Genomic DNA, 18,009 nt, shown 5'->3' with positions numbered 1-18,009 from the left:
TATTATACCCCATGCCTTTTTCTAATTCGCATGACAGTTTGACATGACTATTAAACTGCTGCGGTCTTAAGATTATGGAGATCGCAGCGTTGACAAAGGTTGAGACACCTTGTCCTAGGTTATTACACTTGATTTTACTTTGCAGCATGTTAATGTGCTTCCAGTATGTGTTTGCAAGATTTTCTGATTAATGAAATGCAGTAACATCTAAACCCAGTGTGCACCAATGCACAGCAGAGCACAGCACAGAGCGCCTGCTTGAAAAAACAAAAATACATGCCATATAGTCACTATGGTATGCAAGTAAAAGCTGTTGTGTGTTGTGTGCATCAAGTGGTTTTGGTTTCAGTGTTTCATAACAGCATTTTTGTGTGTGTGTCTGTGTGTTGACACAGATGTGCTTCTTTGATCTCAGAAACGTGTGTTTTGGGACTCCTCTTAAGGCAAACTGAATTGGTTTTCTTCTCTCGTTTTCGCAGTGGGTTGTGGATTTACTGTTTTGAGTGAAAAGGCAAGCACCGATACAGAGTGCGGGTTAATCTGTGTTGTTACACTTGTCTGTATCAATGCATATCTGTCAATGTACGTTTGTTTTTCCTGTTTAGACCCACATGTGTTTTGCAGTTGGGTGGCATACGCATTGTTCATCGAACCTGAAAAGCAGCAAGGGTCAATTAGCGCTGAGCACGTAGACTTTTTTGTCTCTCTCTTTTCTTTTCTTTTTTTTGTCCCTTCTTTTCAGGGCAGTTAGTCAAGAACAAACCACTTGACCTTTTACAACAAGCTAAAATGTGAAGTGTTTTTCTTTTGTGGCCTAAATTAGTCTCCTTTATTTCTGTCACAGGTTGTCCCATGCCCAGAGATCTGCGGTAAAAGTCCTCCGCAGAATGAAGTACTTTGTGGCCAGGAGGAAATTTCAGGTACGTAAAGGGAAATCCAGAGAGAAACACTGCAGAGTTAAAGAGACGAGGGAGGGGTGACAGATGAAGAGAAAGACAGATTGAGAGTGTGAGAGGGAGTAAGAGAAGTGTGTAGTAGTATGTGTGGCTACACAGGAAAGGAGGGGGGGAGGCTTAAGGGTATATATCAGCTGTGGTGCTGGTGTATGTGCTTGTGTGTCTACACATGAATGTTTGTGTGCATGCCTGAAACTTGCACCTGCATGCCTTCAGTCCAGGCACTGTATCATGGGAAATCTGCTAACCTGTCTCTGGGGCTACAGTAGGAATTCACTTACTGTGCTGCGCACGCAAAAGTCGCTCGCAGTGCTCACGAAAGCGCCCACTTGTATCCACGCTGCATGTTTTTCAGAAAGTTTCTTCGATTCTTCCTGTTTCCAAGTGTTCTATAAGTTTTCGGTTCGGGCCTGTGTGGTGTCAGCTGCAGAGGGCTATACACTGTGCAGTAAAGAGTTCACTGAGTTCTTTCTGATGCTCCTTGTGTCAACGTCACACTACACAAAGCTATGAAAGGGCTTTAACACGATTGCTTTCTACTTGACCATGCACTTGTCAGGACACACACACACGCGCGCGCACACACACACACACACACACACACACACACACACACACACACACACACACACAAACACGTGCACACACACACTGGGTTAACAATGAACCCCTTGGGGATGTTTTGGGGACCAAGCAAAAGAGACTGTTGTTGACAATGGCCTTTGTGTCCCACCGTGTGTGTGTGTGTGTGTTTGTTTTTGTGTGTGTGCATGCTGGAATCAACAGCAAGCTCGGAAGCCCTATGATGTGCGAGACGTGATCGAACAGTATTCCCAGGGTCACCTCAACATGATGGTCCGCATCAAGGAGCTGCAGAGAAGGTGGGGCCTTTGTTTTATGCTGTTTGTTGTTCTTTCCATAAGCTTTATTAAGCATAAAGCCATTAAGATGTCTCTATGTATCCAATGCCTCAATCACTGATATGCCTTTACTTGTAAAACCATATTGTTCCTTGTTATTTGTCTGTTAACAAAGAAACACAGTCCCAGATCTGTCAATTTCTCCAGAATTGGGCAAAAAAAAACATGTAGATTTTCTGCACCAAAAGCTTCAAACTTCAGATTCACACCCTTGTTACACTGAAGAAGTTTACATTTCTGGTAGAATCATTACATTTGTCTCATTTTCTGTGAGTAAAATGCAATGTTCTTAATCTGATGGGTGTTTCTATGTAGCTGTGTTGCTGCCCTATTGGCCAGGTCTCACTTAAAATCATTAATCTTTATGGGAGTCCTCATTGGGCCATTTTTCATTTGGTAAATTCTGGCTATATTTACGCTAATAACATTTTCATGCTCTGCATCAATTCTTAAAGACTCAGTTTTAGGGGGTCATAAAACACTGGGGTTGTGCAGCCAAAACAGTGTGCTCATTGCAACTGCTAGCACTTTCTATAACATTTATAGACATTTATCCTATTCTCTGCAGTCTTCATCGGACAGACAGGAGCCTCACTGGTCCCATATTTGTTCTGCCTTGTTATACTTTATAACAAGAGCAGAGTCATTATTTTGAGTTCCAGCGAAATACAGTTCTCGTGAAAGTTAAACCTTTTGTCCTCTCCGTGCGATTTTCTCTGCTTCACTTAAGAAGATGTTCTTTCTTTGACACACACACACACACGGCTCTCAGCCGTTATAGGTCAGTGAGAGGTGATGTATTGTGTCTGCTTCATGCGAGTGCATCGCCTGGAACTCGTAACGCCTCCTGCAGTAATTCACGGACCCGTGGCAATGCACTGTTACGTTTTTAAGTCATTATAAAGCAACACTAAATCATGAAAGTGCTGTTAGGCTGACAGTTTTTTTTTTATTACCCCATAAAATCTAAAAGAAAAAAAAGACACTATTAGACACTATCCCAAACACACCAAAATACTGCAAAGACCACTAGTCTGCCAACATAAACGAATAATAAACACATAAAGACGTGTGATTAAGGTGAGGAAAAGATGCAAATGGCTTACACTGAACACTGTATTCAAATGCTTTCCTTCTGCCTCAGTGAATTCGTAAATGCCAGTCGACATAAGAAGTGAAACTGTGAGTTTCAGTGTTTATTTTCAAAGCTTCACATCTCAATAAGAGGACAGCATCCATTTGTCCAACCCCTTTAAGGCTTGCATGTGTGCGCTCTCTGAAAGCAGTGATGTATAAATACAGTTGAAGCGGATGACATTTGTTTAATTTTATTGGCACTATAAAGTGTTTATCCAGCCGAACCTCTTCTGTGTCTGCTTTGTGTTTTTGCCTTTCGCTGTCTAATTCCTTCTGTCTTTCCTTGTCAGGCTGGATGGCACTCTGGGAAAGCCGGGCATGTTTCTTCCAGGTAAATACGCAACAAACGCCAGTGGTCTCCATCTGATAGACAGCCGTCACTCCTCGCTCCATCCCTGTGTTTATAACCAGCTCATCAGTTGTGCCAGACCAAATATGCGAGAAAGAGAGCTCCCTGATGCTTGCGTGTGTATATTTCTCAGTTTGGGTGCGGGCAAGACTGCATGTACGTCCGAATGTTTGCCAGTATGGGAGTTTAAGCACCCTGCTCGTGGCGGTATTCTGGTGAGCGCATATTAGCGCGCTTGTGTGAGTTGTTGTCAGAGGAATTACACAAACACATTTCTTTAATTAATTGTGCAATGTTAAATTAAGTGCCCCAAGCAGCAGCTCCCACAGCTTCCATGCCAGCTAAAAATAACAGCGGCGAGATGGAAACTTCACTGCGCCACTAATTGGATGGGGCGAAACAAAACAAGAATAGCTCTCTTTTCCAACAGGAAGTCGGTTAGCGTGGATGTGATGTAAGGCAGACTGAAAAAATATGAGGCAAATTAACACTGAATGGGGTCCTTAATAAGTTCTAATTACTAGAACTTCGTTAGTTTTTCTTGTAAGGATCGTACTTTTAATGGTTTGATTTAGTCGAAACACTCCTGAAACTGTTGGGTATTTGCTCACATACGTCTTTATTACAAGCTTTAACTGTGCGCACGACTGAATGAAACTTTAAGCCGTCACTGCCAAGTGTGAAGCAGTGAACAGTGGCCTATCGGGCCTTTTACTGGAAGTTATATCACCTTGGAGTAGTGGACTATCCGATTGTATTATATATTATTTTTTATATATATATTCCCTTCTTTTATCTTTTTTTCTTTTTAGGAAAAGGAGAAGATAAAGAATACCCAACTATTGGGGCTCGTCTCATCAGGCTGGAAGATAAGGTAGGCACAATCGAGCGTGTGTGTTTTGTCTGACAGTAAGAGTGGTAAACTGATTAGATTATCTATCTCGTTCATAAGCAGAACGATGTGTGAGTCTGCCAGCATGTGTCTCTGTATCAGATGAATGAGTGCACTGCAGTCGTCTTCCTTTTTTTTTTTTAAATAGCTCTATTGTGGCTGGCTTCAGTCAGCCTGTGCCAAACATGCACCTCCTCTCTTGAACCCACCTTATCAATATCAGTGCTGTGTTTACACTGCACTTGTGTGTCTGTTCATGCTGTATTTTTAGTTGACCTTACTGGGTAGCTTTTAGGATTTTCCACACCACCCATTCTTTTTTTTTTCCTGTAGTGCTGTGTAGATTGGCTTGTGACAGCTCTTGGATGTTTATGTTTCCATGAAGAATATAAAAAAAATTGGAAACATAAAGGAGCTGCAGAGAGGCATAAGCCAAAAGGCAACAGCTGTGTTACAAAGCTCATGTGCGACTAGGCGTGCTCTCCTTTAAACATAGTGGAATGAGCACAACATCGTGAAGCCAGCGCGATGCCAGCCGTGATAGACGTTTCCCCTTTGTGAGTTATCAGCTGGATTGCGACGGCGTGCTTCTGATTAATGATGTCTTTTAAGTCGTGTTGTATGAAATGTGTGGCTGTGTGGTCACACGTTGTTTGAGCGGTTGAATACTTGGATTTGAATGTAGGTTTGTGGGTTTTTCGGGGTGTTTTTTTCTTTCCATGGGACCGGTGTACAATTGAAGACTAACCTTATACTCAAGTCGTTCTCACATGAAAACAACTCCTACACAATAGAACAATGCATTCTGCTGCCACTTATTTTCTATTCAGCTCAGCCAGCTAAGGATTTCCCGCACTTGCCTTTGGTATTTACCTTACCATCTCTGTGCACTCATCAGCACCGCCGCTCTCTAATGTTTGCAAGCGCTAGCTGTTCTCAGAGCCCCTTTTTTGCAGAGAGAAGTGTAATGATCGTGAACGAATTTGCCCTCCAAGCCTGCAGACCTCCCTCAGAGATTGAGTTACACCCCATTTGCTTCAGGCTACATGTTGTGATCGCAATCTCCTGATTAGAAACACAAACCCGTGTTGAGAAGTGCCTCACCTACCTATGACACACTTTTTCTCTCTTACCCTTCTTTTTTCTGTGGGGCTCAGCATTGACAAAAAAGGTAAAAAAGGGGGAACTGAGAAGGACATAATTGGGAAACAAATCAGTGGAAGCCTACGGATGCAGGCTACTTTTCCTCCAAAACAATGTGGAACCAATCAATGTTCCTGTAATCAGAGCTGCATTCGTATGAACTGGTATACAAAAGTAGCAAGAGAAATTCATTATTTCCCGAACTGCCAGTCCTTCATAATTACTGTTTTCTTTGAATATGCACCTGCTCCCTATCCTTTCTAGCTTGTGTGTTCAGGCACCTGTTATAAATGAAAAAGGTGGCTTCTTCTTCCTTTCTTTGAAACAGCAGGTGAATGAACCTGGTGACCTTTGATACATTCACTGTGAGGCCTGCATCACTGGTATGGTACTTTATAGATATCTTAGTTCACAGATAAACTTGATACAGTAAATACAGTATTTTGCAAAAGTCTCAAGTGTTATCACTCCTTTCTTTATATTTTATTTTTACTTAACTAACCAGACTTTCTTTTATTTATTTTGGACTTGAGCAATAGTTCTCCAGGACTTCTGAAGGACTTCTTTAGACACTGGCTGCTTTTTTCAACCATTTTTAAAGAAATGTCTTTATTTCGTTTGTTGAACCATGTAACACTGACCTATGAATCATCATCAAACATAAAAAGGCACATCTCAAGGCACGAACCAATGTAGTGTCTAAACATAAAAGACAATTATGCAAAGAAACAATTTAACTTCTGTGCTAGACACTTTGTTATTAACAGCCTGTTGGGAAAAAACATTATTTCCACTCCTGTAGTTTAAAATATAGAGATCAAAACTTTAGCAACACATTTAGCATAAAAAAGAACTTTATTACTTTCAGCCTGTGACCCTTCATCAGGATCATCAAGAACTCTGTAGAAAGAAAAATTCTAGTAGGAAAACTTGAAAACAGCCAACCATTGTGCACCAAGTATATCAGTTCACTCAGTTAGTTGAATCTATAAAAAGTGCCAAAAGCCAGTCTGATTGGCAACAACTTTATTGTTCAGCATGACTGCCAGATCACTTGAAGCATACCTGGGTAGGAAAACACACATCAGAATGACTGAATGGTGTAATCCTGGTTATCACTAAGAACAAAATGTCTTTTGTGCTCTATCTAAAAGTAAATATCATTTTTCCCCTTTTTCTCCCATTACAATGTTTAATCTTGAGTATTATAGCTATGCTGTAATGCTCACCACACACTGACCATGCCATTACTGGTGTAGGCTGGACATGAAAGTGACAAGAGATTTTCTACCTTTGTATTTGTCACGTCTGATAGCCGTTGTTCACTTGTCAGTTGCACATTGTTTGCCATACAGTCTCCCCCGCTATCACTTCTGTTTATGTTGCATGACTTCCTACATTTCATAATACTCTGTAAAGTCCAACTTGCATCATCTCCTGTATGTTGCTCATAATGGTAAGCCACAAGCAAAGTGAAACCTTTCTGAAACCTTGAACGGGATCTCTTCAAACAGCTCGAAGGAATTATTCACCAACTCTAATGTTGCCGTGTTCCCATGCCTTTTCTGAATACTTGCTCTCGATGACCCTCGGGCTACATTCATTTTCAAATTCCCACTTTCTCCTCTCCACTGTAAAACGCTGCACATATACCTCTCTGGCAGCTTTTTCTGCTGCAGCTGAGTAAGTAAGATGGAACAATTTTCCCGTCTAAGTATTGTCAGCATATCACTTGTAGATGAATTTATCTTCAGCGGGGTGAAGAGTGCTCTGGCATTGTGTGTCCTGTACAGGGTTAGACAGTGATTTATCACACACAGACAAAGACACGTATACGTCTCTGCGCTTACACTCGCACACACGAGCAAAGAGTTGATTAATCACCAAAGTGTCTAACCCCGCACTCTCGAGATTGAATTCTCCAGAAGTGACTTGGAAACGAAGATGGATGAGTCCCCGTGACAGCGTGTTATCTCTCTGTCAGGCACACTCGATGAAAAATACCCAAATGACAAGCTCGAAAAGTGGCCAGTGTCTTTAAGCTTCAGCGTGTCCTTTCAGCGGGGAGCTCGCTGCATGTGTTTTGGATGATGCCACAGTTTTATAGCAGGACTGTTTTTTCCCCCTTAAAGACAAAAAGGACAGGGAAGTTACAACAGTATGCTTTTATAGACTGTGTAAAACCCAGCCTGTGCAACGAGCTCCTGCTTTTTAGTTCAGATCCAGTGTAACAATATGGTGAAGTATGTTGTTCCCTGGCAGCAGCTCGGCAACTAAAACTAACGTGTAATCCTTACATTATTAAATTATTACATTATAAGCCGAGAGCAGCCTTTAGTAAAGTAATATGAAATTTGTTTTTGTGAAATTCATGAAATTTTTTTGCAAGATTTAAAAAAACTAAAAATACTAGCGCCCGCTCTACCTCCACACAAAACTTTTTAAATGTCCAATCCCTGACATAATCATTTGTCATTCAAACCCAATTAAAGATTTTGTGAAATACAAAGAAAATACCATCACTGGATCACTGTCAACTAATGCTTAATATAATTTTTTTGATGTACTAATTTTCAGTTTTTAACGTAATTTTTTTTCTAATTACGTCACATTCTGCATGTGTTGAAAATCTGTGCTGCGTTAACAGTTTACATATTTAGACATGAACTTACACAGAAATTAAGGGAAAAGAGTGAAATAATTTCCCTTTTTTCTTTTAACATTTAGTGCTGCCTAATTTAGCAATGAAAGTGTCAGTTGTGTTTGAAAATGTGTATGTAAAACCGTCATCGGAGTCTAGGAAAGAACCCCCTAATGTGCCCTCCAGACCTGAACAGCCATGTGTCTGCTCAACACATCATTCATTATTTGCGTTGCTCTAAGTAAACTACATAGACCATAGATCACACTTGCGGTTAACCTTCCTCGGCTATATTAGGGCAAATATGCTGTGCCGTGTATGTCACGCTTATATCATGTGCATTAGTATGAGGCGTACACAGAAGAATTCATGCTCTGACCTTAATAGCGTCTCAATTAGGTAAGTATGTTGTAAATTACAGCAAAGCCAAATACTGGGAATACTTGAGGGCCGAGACTGAGTGTTGTGTTTGTTAGGAGTCCATCTGTAAGGCATTTAGGGCCCCACGTCTCTAAAAGCATATCTCTGAGGGGGGCAGGAGTTTGTGTGTGCGTGTGTTTAGACTGGTCAGACCCAGAGAGTTTGCAGGGCTTTAGAGACAAGGGCCTGGTACTGTAAACATGCAGGCACATATATACGTATTTGAACATTAAGGCAAATACAAGTGAATATCCAGGCGCACATAAATATACAAATGCACACACACACACACACAGAGAAAGATTCACAAAGCTGTTCATCCCCGCTCAGATCTCAACAGCTTCATTATATGTTGAGCCGGTGCAGGATGTGCCTGAGATGAAATGGCTAGAGGGGGGAGAAAAACAGAATTTCATGCCTTAAATCGAATAATGATTTACATTGCGCGCATCAATAAACCCATTGTATCCAATCAAGTTTCTCTCTGTTTTGTGTGTGGGCTGTAACAATTTGAGCCCACATCAATATGAACTCGTTACTGTAATTTCCTCTGGACTGTCTTTGTGTCGTGGACTTTTCTCTGCAGAAACGTTACTTTTAAAGTCACAACAGAACTAATGCATAGAAATCAAAGACGCTAATAGAAAGAAATATTTCTTTACAGACAAAACCACTACGGCATAATGAGCTGCCTGTATCTTCAGTCTCATTTTGGCCTCAGTGGAGGGGGGGGGGGGGTGAATCGGCAAACCTCAATCCTTGTGCGACACTTCTGATTTGTGATTACTGCAATAAAGCGACTTAATGATGCCGAAACATCATTTGTGAGTTTCACCGCTGGTATGAAAAGAAGGCCGTTTAATCTGTCGTGGATTTTGAGTTATGTCTCTTAAATTCGTACCTCGTCTTATCTTTGGGGAAAACAATTAAATACTTATCTTAACTAAGAGTGATTAAAGTGCCCCATGCATCCTCCTTTTCCTCTCCCTGGGTCATTGTTGTCACTCCGTTTGCTTATCTGTCTGCCTTTACCTTACGAGTCCCCCCCACTCTCGTTCTGTTTTGCTTGGTGTTTCGTCCCCTTTGCTCTTGTTTCTATTACCTGTTTTTCTCCAAGAGCACCCTGTCTGTTGTTGTCCCGTGTTTTGATATATGTGTGTGTTTGGTTGCTCTGCACTCAGTGGGGGTCGGACTGACCGGACCAGTCCAAACAAAGAGAGGAAACTTGGCAAAGGAAGCACGTGCAGCACACACATGCACACACACGCACACAGTTATGTGTCCATTGACTCACATTCATTTCCTGCAGACTCACTCCAGACTTTATCATAACAACTACTTGCCTAACCTTTTACTGTAACCTTAACCCAGACCTAACCTTTAAATATGTATTTGCGTTAACATTGAATGATTTATGTTATGGAGTCTCGCTTTTTTTCCGCACAACATGATGTCCCCATAATGTCACCGTGTAAACACGTTTAGGTCCCCACGAGCGCATGAGCTGTACCCAGACCACACACTCAAACATTACAAATCCTGGAGCTCGCGGCTTTGGTGTAGTTGCTGCAGTGTTGCTGCCGGGTGCCACGGACAAGCACATGCAGAATCCCCATGCATGTCTGGACTTGTCTTGGCGATAGTTGCAGAACACAACATCCTGGCAGCTCCTGCTGTATTCCTTTAAATCTAGATGCTTGAATTGTCTTTTGTACAGATGTCATCAAAGTGACTGCTCACACCTGTGCAAAACAGATTTATCCTAGCACATGTGCTTGTGCAGCACACAGGAAGCATTTTTTAATTGTCCTAGCTAGGCCCAGTAATTCTCTTCTACACCATCGTCTTTTTAAAAAAATAATTTATCTCCAATAATTTCAGCTGAGAATCCAGTAATACCTATCTTGGGTTGACATGCTGTGTCATAGCAGCAGGTTTAAAGCTCCTGCAAATCATCAATACAATACAAAGAAGCGAAATGACAGCAATTTTTAAACATTTTCTATATATGTAAAATGATTTCTATTAGGATCATAAATTCCTGCGCCGTATTTTGAGGTCTAATAAACACACAGTGTTACATTTAATCTCCTCAGTGGTACCTGTAGCAACACACATACAACACCGCAGCCCTTCGTGGCTATTTTTGCGGCCTTTTTTTCAGCCTTGTCTCTGATCTTGGCGCCCTTTCTTTGACTCACTTTGCCTCCCTGTAGCTGAAGTGGTCTTTCTCACATCTACACTTCCCACTGTTGATGTGGTATCTTTATAGCTCTGCGAACTTGATAGCATGCAGTGGGTGGTGTGCTGCTGAGTGAGCTAGATAGTGCACCAAGAGCAGCAGCGTGTTGTTTGTAGTGCGGCCCGGTAGTAAATCATGTTTCGGCAGTGCGCTGGGGATGCAGCCCCTGGCAGCTCCCAGACGGCCCTTGGCTCTGGCTCCCTTCTCTTAGCGCCACTCTCTAATTTCAGAGCCGGGACCCTGCCTACTACTGTGTCTTTACCACATTCCCACAAACCAGAGACGGACAGTCTGCCTGCATGTCTGGCTACTCGCTCTCCATCTCGCAGTCTCTCTCTGCTTTTGTGTCTCTTTCTCTCTCTATCTCTGTTTTGCTCACACTCCCTATTTTTTTACCTCCTGTCACAATCTTTTTTTTTTTTCCCCTGTGGCTCTTGTTCCCAGAGATTGCCCCTTCATCTTTCCCTGCGTTTGCATCGTTCTGTGCCTTTAGGATTATAGGTCTGCAGTCTCAATCATGGTTTCTAAATCATGTTCTACCCTACCCTACTGTGTCATGTCAGCTGCCCCCCACCCTCTCCTGTGAATTGCTTTCTGCTTTTCTCTAGAACCCACTTTGGGCTAGTTCATTGGCTCCGAATACCCATGCTGCATTTCCATTTTAATTGCCCAACTTTTGCAGGGCCTTGGGATATATATTTTTGCACATATATTTTATGGCCTTGGCAAAATGCCCCCTGCTACTTTTGGTTGGACCTGACCACTAATGCACTACACGGACCAGTTCATTATCAGCATGGAGGTGTGAGCTTATTTAAGTAGGTTATGAAAGGGTCAATATACAGTTCATGAAACAGGGGTCTGTGTTTTATTGGGACCTGCAGTCTTGCTAATACACACTGCTAAGTAGCCCTGGTGCCACCCTACTTTGGAGTGCTATTAAATCAGTCTACTGCATGGAACAGTAAACCAGCTGTGAATAATACCAAGCTGTGTAAATTACTCCAGAAGCCATCAGTGTAAATGTCACTGCCGTTAAGTCAAACCGGGGGACGTATAATGGGCAGTATGTGCATTCTGCATGTGTTGCTATATCTGTGTATTTTCTGCCTATGACTGCCTATACCCTTATCAGCTGGGTATTGATGAATCAGCATTTCCTATCAACAGTAATGCTTTGTTAAATCCTTAATTTTTTTAAATGCTTTTTGGTTTAATTCCAGTTTTTGTTAAAAACCTGTGACCTGATTTTTTTTTATATTAGCAGTAATTCAGTCCTGACACTACTAATATATGAACGTTTATTTCATTCTTCATTTGTAGGGCACTTAAAATAAATGTTGGGGGAAAAAAGATAAGAGATTTTTTAATCATCGCTCCATTAGCTATCCCAACTTTATCCTGTAGAGGGTGATGGGGGGCTAGAACCTATTCCAGCTGACCAAATGCAAGAGGTGGGAGGTGCTCTGGACAGCTTAGCAGTCAATCATCAAGCTAATACAAGAGACAGGCAACTGTGCATGCTCCCACTTACACCTACAGCCAATTTTCCTATTACCCTAACATGCATGTCTTTGAACTGTGAGGGAAAAGCTGAGCACCCATAGAAAACACAGTTAGAACATGCAGACTCCAAACCCTCTAAAGGATGAACATCTATAGCAAATGGATGAATGGGTGACATTGTTGAGTCCACAAACTCTTGAGTTACTTTAGCTAAATGTGAACATGTGAAAATGTTGACTGTAAACAGACCTTATGGGTTACCATGTTACTTTTGTGTGTTAGCACATTTGGTAATTAACATTAATTCAGACAAATTTTCAAGTCCATGGTCAAACAAGAGGAAAAGGGATAAGGTCATCTGTTGGCCTTATTGTCCGTGCAGCATTTCATTCCACTCCATACGCTAAGTGCTCGGATCCTTCACTCTGAAACCAAGTGGAGAACCGTCTGACAGGCAGACAGACGAGCATTTCCACCCCATTATGCAGGAGAAGATTAAAAATAGGATAAGGTAAATTTGTTGCTGAGTGTTGTGCCATGCAGGCTCGAACCTTAGTTCATGGAATAATTTTAAGTGGCTGTTACTAATGCAGGCGTGTTTATGGCTGTGTAAAGATTTGACTAGGCCACTTGTGGTTCAGACATTGGCCCTATAGTACTCTGTGCCCAGACATATCCTTCAGGCAACAGTAGGTTTGCTACTGCCCATAGTAACGTGTGTATTTGTGTGTGTGAGTGTGTGTGTGTGTGCATGCACACCTATGTGTTTCGGCCAAGTCAAGTTTCCCATTTGCTTTAATAGAGTCAGGTTTTTCAAAACACCTAATAAGCCTGTCTGTATCCCGCGTTGAGTTTTTTTTTGGTAAGTGACTAATCACTTTATGGAAATGGATTTTTTCTATACCTCGGGGCAGTGCGGCACACCTTTCAGTCTTGTGCAATTAACATTGTAGTCCACACAGGATACAGGCCTTTCTTATAGTCTAGCATAATACAATGGATAAAATCAGGAAACTGCTTTTTGAGGCCAAATCAGTAAATGGAGCCATCGGTGGTAGAAGCATATTTACAACCCTTCTTAAAAGGTCCCCCATCCTGTGTTATAAAGTCATCATCAGCAACTGTACAGAGGTAAGAGCGGGATCCTGTCTTAAATGTTATTCATTAATAATCATATCATTATTACCAAGTCCATTTTATCTGAACTTCCTGCTTTAAATCCTGTGCTACCATTTTTTAGTCACAACAGCAGTTGCTGCAAGGCACTTTATATTGTAAGGAAAAATGCTACAGTAATACAAATATAACCCCAACAATCAGACACCTCTCTATTAGCAAGTACTTAGCAACAATGGGAAGGAAAAACTTCCTTTTAATAGGAAGAAACGTCCAGTAGAACCAGCCCCTCACCCCAAACCACTGCAACTGGCTGGGGGGTGAGGGGAGGGAGACAAGACAACAGACACACTGTGGAAGACAGCCTGAGATTAAGAATAACTAATGATTACATGCAGAGTTCTCTGTAAGCACACAATGAGGGAAAAAGGTGAGTGAGGAAGAAACAGTCCCCAGCAGCCTAGACGTACTGCAGGGAGCATTCATGGTCACCTGATCCAGCCCTAACTAAATGCTTTTTCAAAAGGAAAGTTTTAAGCATAATCTTAAAAGATCTGTCTGTGGGAGCTGGTTCCACAGAAGAGGGGCCTCAAAGCTAAAGGTTCAGTCACCCATCCTTACTCTCCCCGTTCTTACCGTCACCTAGCCGGCCTGTTTTCCCAACTGCTCTGGACAGTCTGCTGGGGTGACCTACCCTCCGTCTTCACCTGCATCGACTACAGGGGTCTGGCTGGCTACAGGATTTTTTTCCGGAGCTGCGTCTCTAATTCACCAAGCCTTGCCTTCACAACTGTGTTTATTACTTAAAATTTCACATGCTGAACAGGAAAGTGACGGAGGGAAAGGTGAAGAAGCCATGCTGATAACAACTCAGCTACGAGCTATGCTATTTAGCAAAACAAAGTGAATGAATACTGTGAATATAATTCGCTGGTAATTTCAACAGAGAGCATGTGTTGGATAAAGCACTTGAAGATTACACTGTAAAATAAGAAAAATAAATGTAGCAGCACTGTCACAAGAAGCTGTAGAAATACAAAGTCTTCAATTGTCTGCTGTGAGTTGCGAATGTTATTCCTGGCCTTTGGTTTTCAGCGATACAGATAAGCTCCTTTGTTGTGCTAGAGTCAATTTTCCGTAAATGACACTATGCCCACTTGCCTTCCTGAGGGCCCTCCTTCCAGGAAACTTTCGACATAGTCCAAGTGTGGATAGAAGCACTATTAACGGCTTAAAAAAACCACAAAAACAATGTTGTAATATGGATGCCTTTGAATAGAGATGGCATGAGAGTCACAAGAGAAGTCTTGCACAAACTTTACATAATATTAGCAGTCTTCTCATGTCATGTGGGTACCAACAGCATTAACAAAACAACCACCGCTGTCCTGTTCCTTATTTTGCTTTTATTCTGAGTGGACCACACAGTGTTTCCACTGCAGAAAATGCACATCAAGACTATTGTGAATACTACTGTGATGAAATTTTACCTTACTTTCTAGAACTCTTAGCACTTGTCCCTGTGTAAATGCCCTGTCAGTAAGTCTTATATCAGTAGTAAAATAATAAACACAGCAAGCTCACACACACACACACACACACACACACACACACACACACACACACACACACACACACACACACACACACACACACACACACACACACACACACACACACACACGGAAACATGAAGTGTATTCATAGCAGCTTGTGGTGAGAAGTGAACATCAAAAAGGTCAGCGTAGTCCCAGAGGTCATTCCCACCAGTCTCTACCTCTAGCCAAGCAGGCTGTGTCTGGGGGGTTGGTCAAAGGTCATCTCAGCAGGCTTGGTCATTAGAACACAATAGAACCCATTTTGTCCGTCTGTGTAACTGTGTGTCTTGTCTTGTCAGTTTGTCTCAGCTGACAGGAGGTTGTGCACAGCTTGAGAGGGAGGTGAAGAGGGAAGCGACAAGAGTTTCCTCTGAAGGAGCGAGGGTGACACAGGCACTCAATCTCTGCGCTCTTGAGTGCCTGTGTGCACTTGTATATTTGCACGCATCAGAGAGTGTGTGTGTGCACGGCTGCGCGTTTGAGCGTGTGGCTATGTTTGACTTCAGGGTAAGCTTCTGTGTTTGTGTGCGTGTGTGTGTGTGTGTGTGTGTGTGTGTGTGTGTGTGTGTGTGTGTGTGTGTGTGTGTGTGTGTGTGTGTGTGTGTATGTGAGCCTGTCCTTGGCACCGGGCCTCTGCTGCCTCAGCTGGATCGCCGTCTCCTCCCTACATCCTCTCGCTCCTCTCTGCCTCCATCGCTCCCCTCCCGCGCTGCTCTACTCCCACTGCTCCACCAGGCCCTTCCAGCTGCCCTCACCCATGGGAGAATGGTTTAAATCACTGCCTTCTCTCAAAGGGTTTCTTACCCCCCCCCTCCTTACACAAACTTGCTCCATCCCTCCCTTTCTGATAGTGTCAAGAGGGGGATGGTCTGTGAGTGCTGACTTGGACTACTGTGGGAATGCAGGTGCTCTGCGTCTGTGTACACACTTGAGAAGCTCGTCTGTGACCTGCTGGCCAACAACATGTCCATCAACTGTCACAGCAGCCGCTGAGACCGGACCATTTCTGCAACAGCGTACTCAGATGGCAGATGGCTGCCAAATTATGACAGCGCTCTTTTCTTTTTTGCTCTCGTGCAGCACAGCAAGGATTTATTGATAGGTATTAGGGATGCCTATTTTCATTTTCATCAACAGTTTAGTTAGAACTTTGACAAGAAATTCAGGGTGTGAAACGTTGATTAATTTGCTTGATTAACTGCTTATACACCTTATATACCATAGAGAAGCAATTCTTTGATGCCCTGCAGAATTTAGATGTTTGCTCTCATTTTTATATTTGATCTAGCTGAATTACTCGATGTCCTACAACCCAGCCAGAATGCTGCCTCCCACAGATTGACTGCGTGTCTGTGTGGCATACCTGCTTGCAGAATCAGTTTCTAGCCACGTACCATCAAACTTTGGAGAAAAACCTCCTTTCCTCAGCTAGAAAACGGAAGATGGGTCGTAGATGGGTCTTCCAACATGACAGGGACCCAAAACATACCACCAAGGAAACAAACAAGTGCCTAAAGAAAAAAGGCATTAAAGTCCTGGAGTTTGCTAGTTAGACCTCAGTCCTATAAGAAATTCTGTGGAGAGAGCTGAAACGTTTCTTTAAAGAAGAGTAAACCAAAAATGTATGCAAACCTCATGAGAAACTACAAGAAAAATCTCATGCTTGCCAACAAGGATTTCTCTATCAAGTGCAAAGTCGTGCTTCGCTTGGGTATAAAATGCCTATTTCACTCAGTGACATGCAACAAATCAGTTTATGACTTTTATTTAATGTGTTTTTTTATTTTTATTATTATTGGTCGATTTTCTGTCTTTCTCCATTAAAATTAAGCTGTCATAAAAAAAAATTAGAGACTGTTCATTACTTTGTAAGTGAAAAAATTCAGCAGGGGATCAAATAATTATTTCCCTCAAACAGTATATTTTCAAAGCCAGAGGGACTTTATTCTAAAGTATATGAATGCATAAGCTTACCCTGATCACAAATGAAGAGAAAGCACTAAATAAAACGAAAGAAATCTGATGTGTCAATGCCTCTACTGTTTCTTTAAGGTATTATAAGACGCTATTGCCTCATTGCCCATGGCTCAACAATGATAGATTGTATCTGTTGCAAGTCACAAGCCGTCACATTGCCATGTGCAGTAAGTCCTCCTTCCGAATACCACGTTCCTCCTTTGACTGTAAACAACATGTACAGAAAGCACCAGCACCACTGCTCCTTTAAGCGTCTTGCTAAATCTGTCTCCTCTTATATTTCTTTATTACTTCAGTTCTGTTTCTTTCATTTGATCCCAATGCTTCTTTTGTTTTGGCTTTCTTTTCTTTCCTTTACCCCTCTCACTGCATCTCTTCTCTTGGCCTTTGAGGTTAACCACCACTTGTATTACACTGCATTACAACTCATCAATAATATGCTGGGCAGAAAGAAAAACAACCCACACTTGTTGTTCTCTTTCTCTCTCTTGCTCTTTCTGCATCTCTCCCTCCCTCCCTTACTCTCTCGCTTTTTTCTCTCTGTAGCTAAATCACATAACAAGCAGGCCAAAAACAGTGAATTGCCTAGAAACCCAATATGGACTCCACCCTGGAGATTACACGGTCAGTTCGGCCAGCCTGTACTAGAATAACAGCCTGGCCTGCTCTGACCAGAGTGTGTCTGTGTGTGTATGTTTTTGTCCCTTACCTTTTTACGACTTTTGTGAGGCAGTCCTCATATAAGTATTGTGAGTTAGGGCATCCCTGTATGCTAGATACATCTAAAAGATCATCGTTGAGTCTCTATTATGTAGATATATGTGGTTATTAGTCACAAGGGTCTAAGCTTGTGTCAGAGCTTTAGAGGTGAGTCTCTTCTCATCAGCTGTTGGGCTGTTGAAAGGTAGTTCAGCTGAAGAAAGCACACAGTGTTGTCTAACAAAGCTGCACTTCCACCTGCCAAGAACGCTTGGTGGCTTAGCTGCTGCATCCTTCGTCAATTAGTTTCCTGTCTTCCGTAAAATGAAACTCTAATATTGCATTTCTTTTTTTTTTTTTTAGCAGCAGAGGAATAACAGCACTTTTAATATTTTTAAATTACAGTAAGTTTT

The 18,009-nt window shown here is 42.1% G+C and overlaps 1 protein-coding gene across 1 annotated transcript in view; it reads left to right on the top strand.

Moving 5' to 3' along the window:
- kcnq1.2 (potassium voltage-gated channel, KQT-like subfamily, member 1.2) overlaps window positions 1-18,009 on the top strand; it is a 182,448-nt gene that overhangs the window by 114,989 nt on the left and 49,450 nt on the right. Inside the window, exons 16-19 of the mRNA XM_080862223.1 lie at window positions 845-920; window positions 1,743-1,837; window positions 3,304-3,344; window positions 4,175-4,236. Coding sequence (XP_080718349.1) covers window positions 845-920; window positions 1,743-1,837; window positions 3,304-3,344; window positions 4,175-4,236 — 274 coding nt within the window. The remainder of the gene's footprint in view (window positions 1-844; window positions 921-1,742; window positions 1,838-3,303; window positions 3,345-4,174; window positions 4,237-18,009) is intronic.

Source organism: Rhamphochromis sp. 'chilingali' (genome assembly GCF_963969265.1).
Source record: "Rhamphochromis sp. 'chilingali' genome assembly, chromosome: 2".
In the NCBI taxonomy this organism is placed as follows: Eukaryota; Metazoa; Chordata; class Actinopteri; order Cichliformes; family Cichlidae; genus Rhamphochromis; species Rhamphochromis sp. 'chilingali'.
This window is presented reverse-complemented; position numbering and strand designations above follow the sequence as displayed.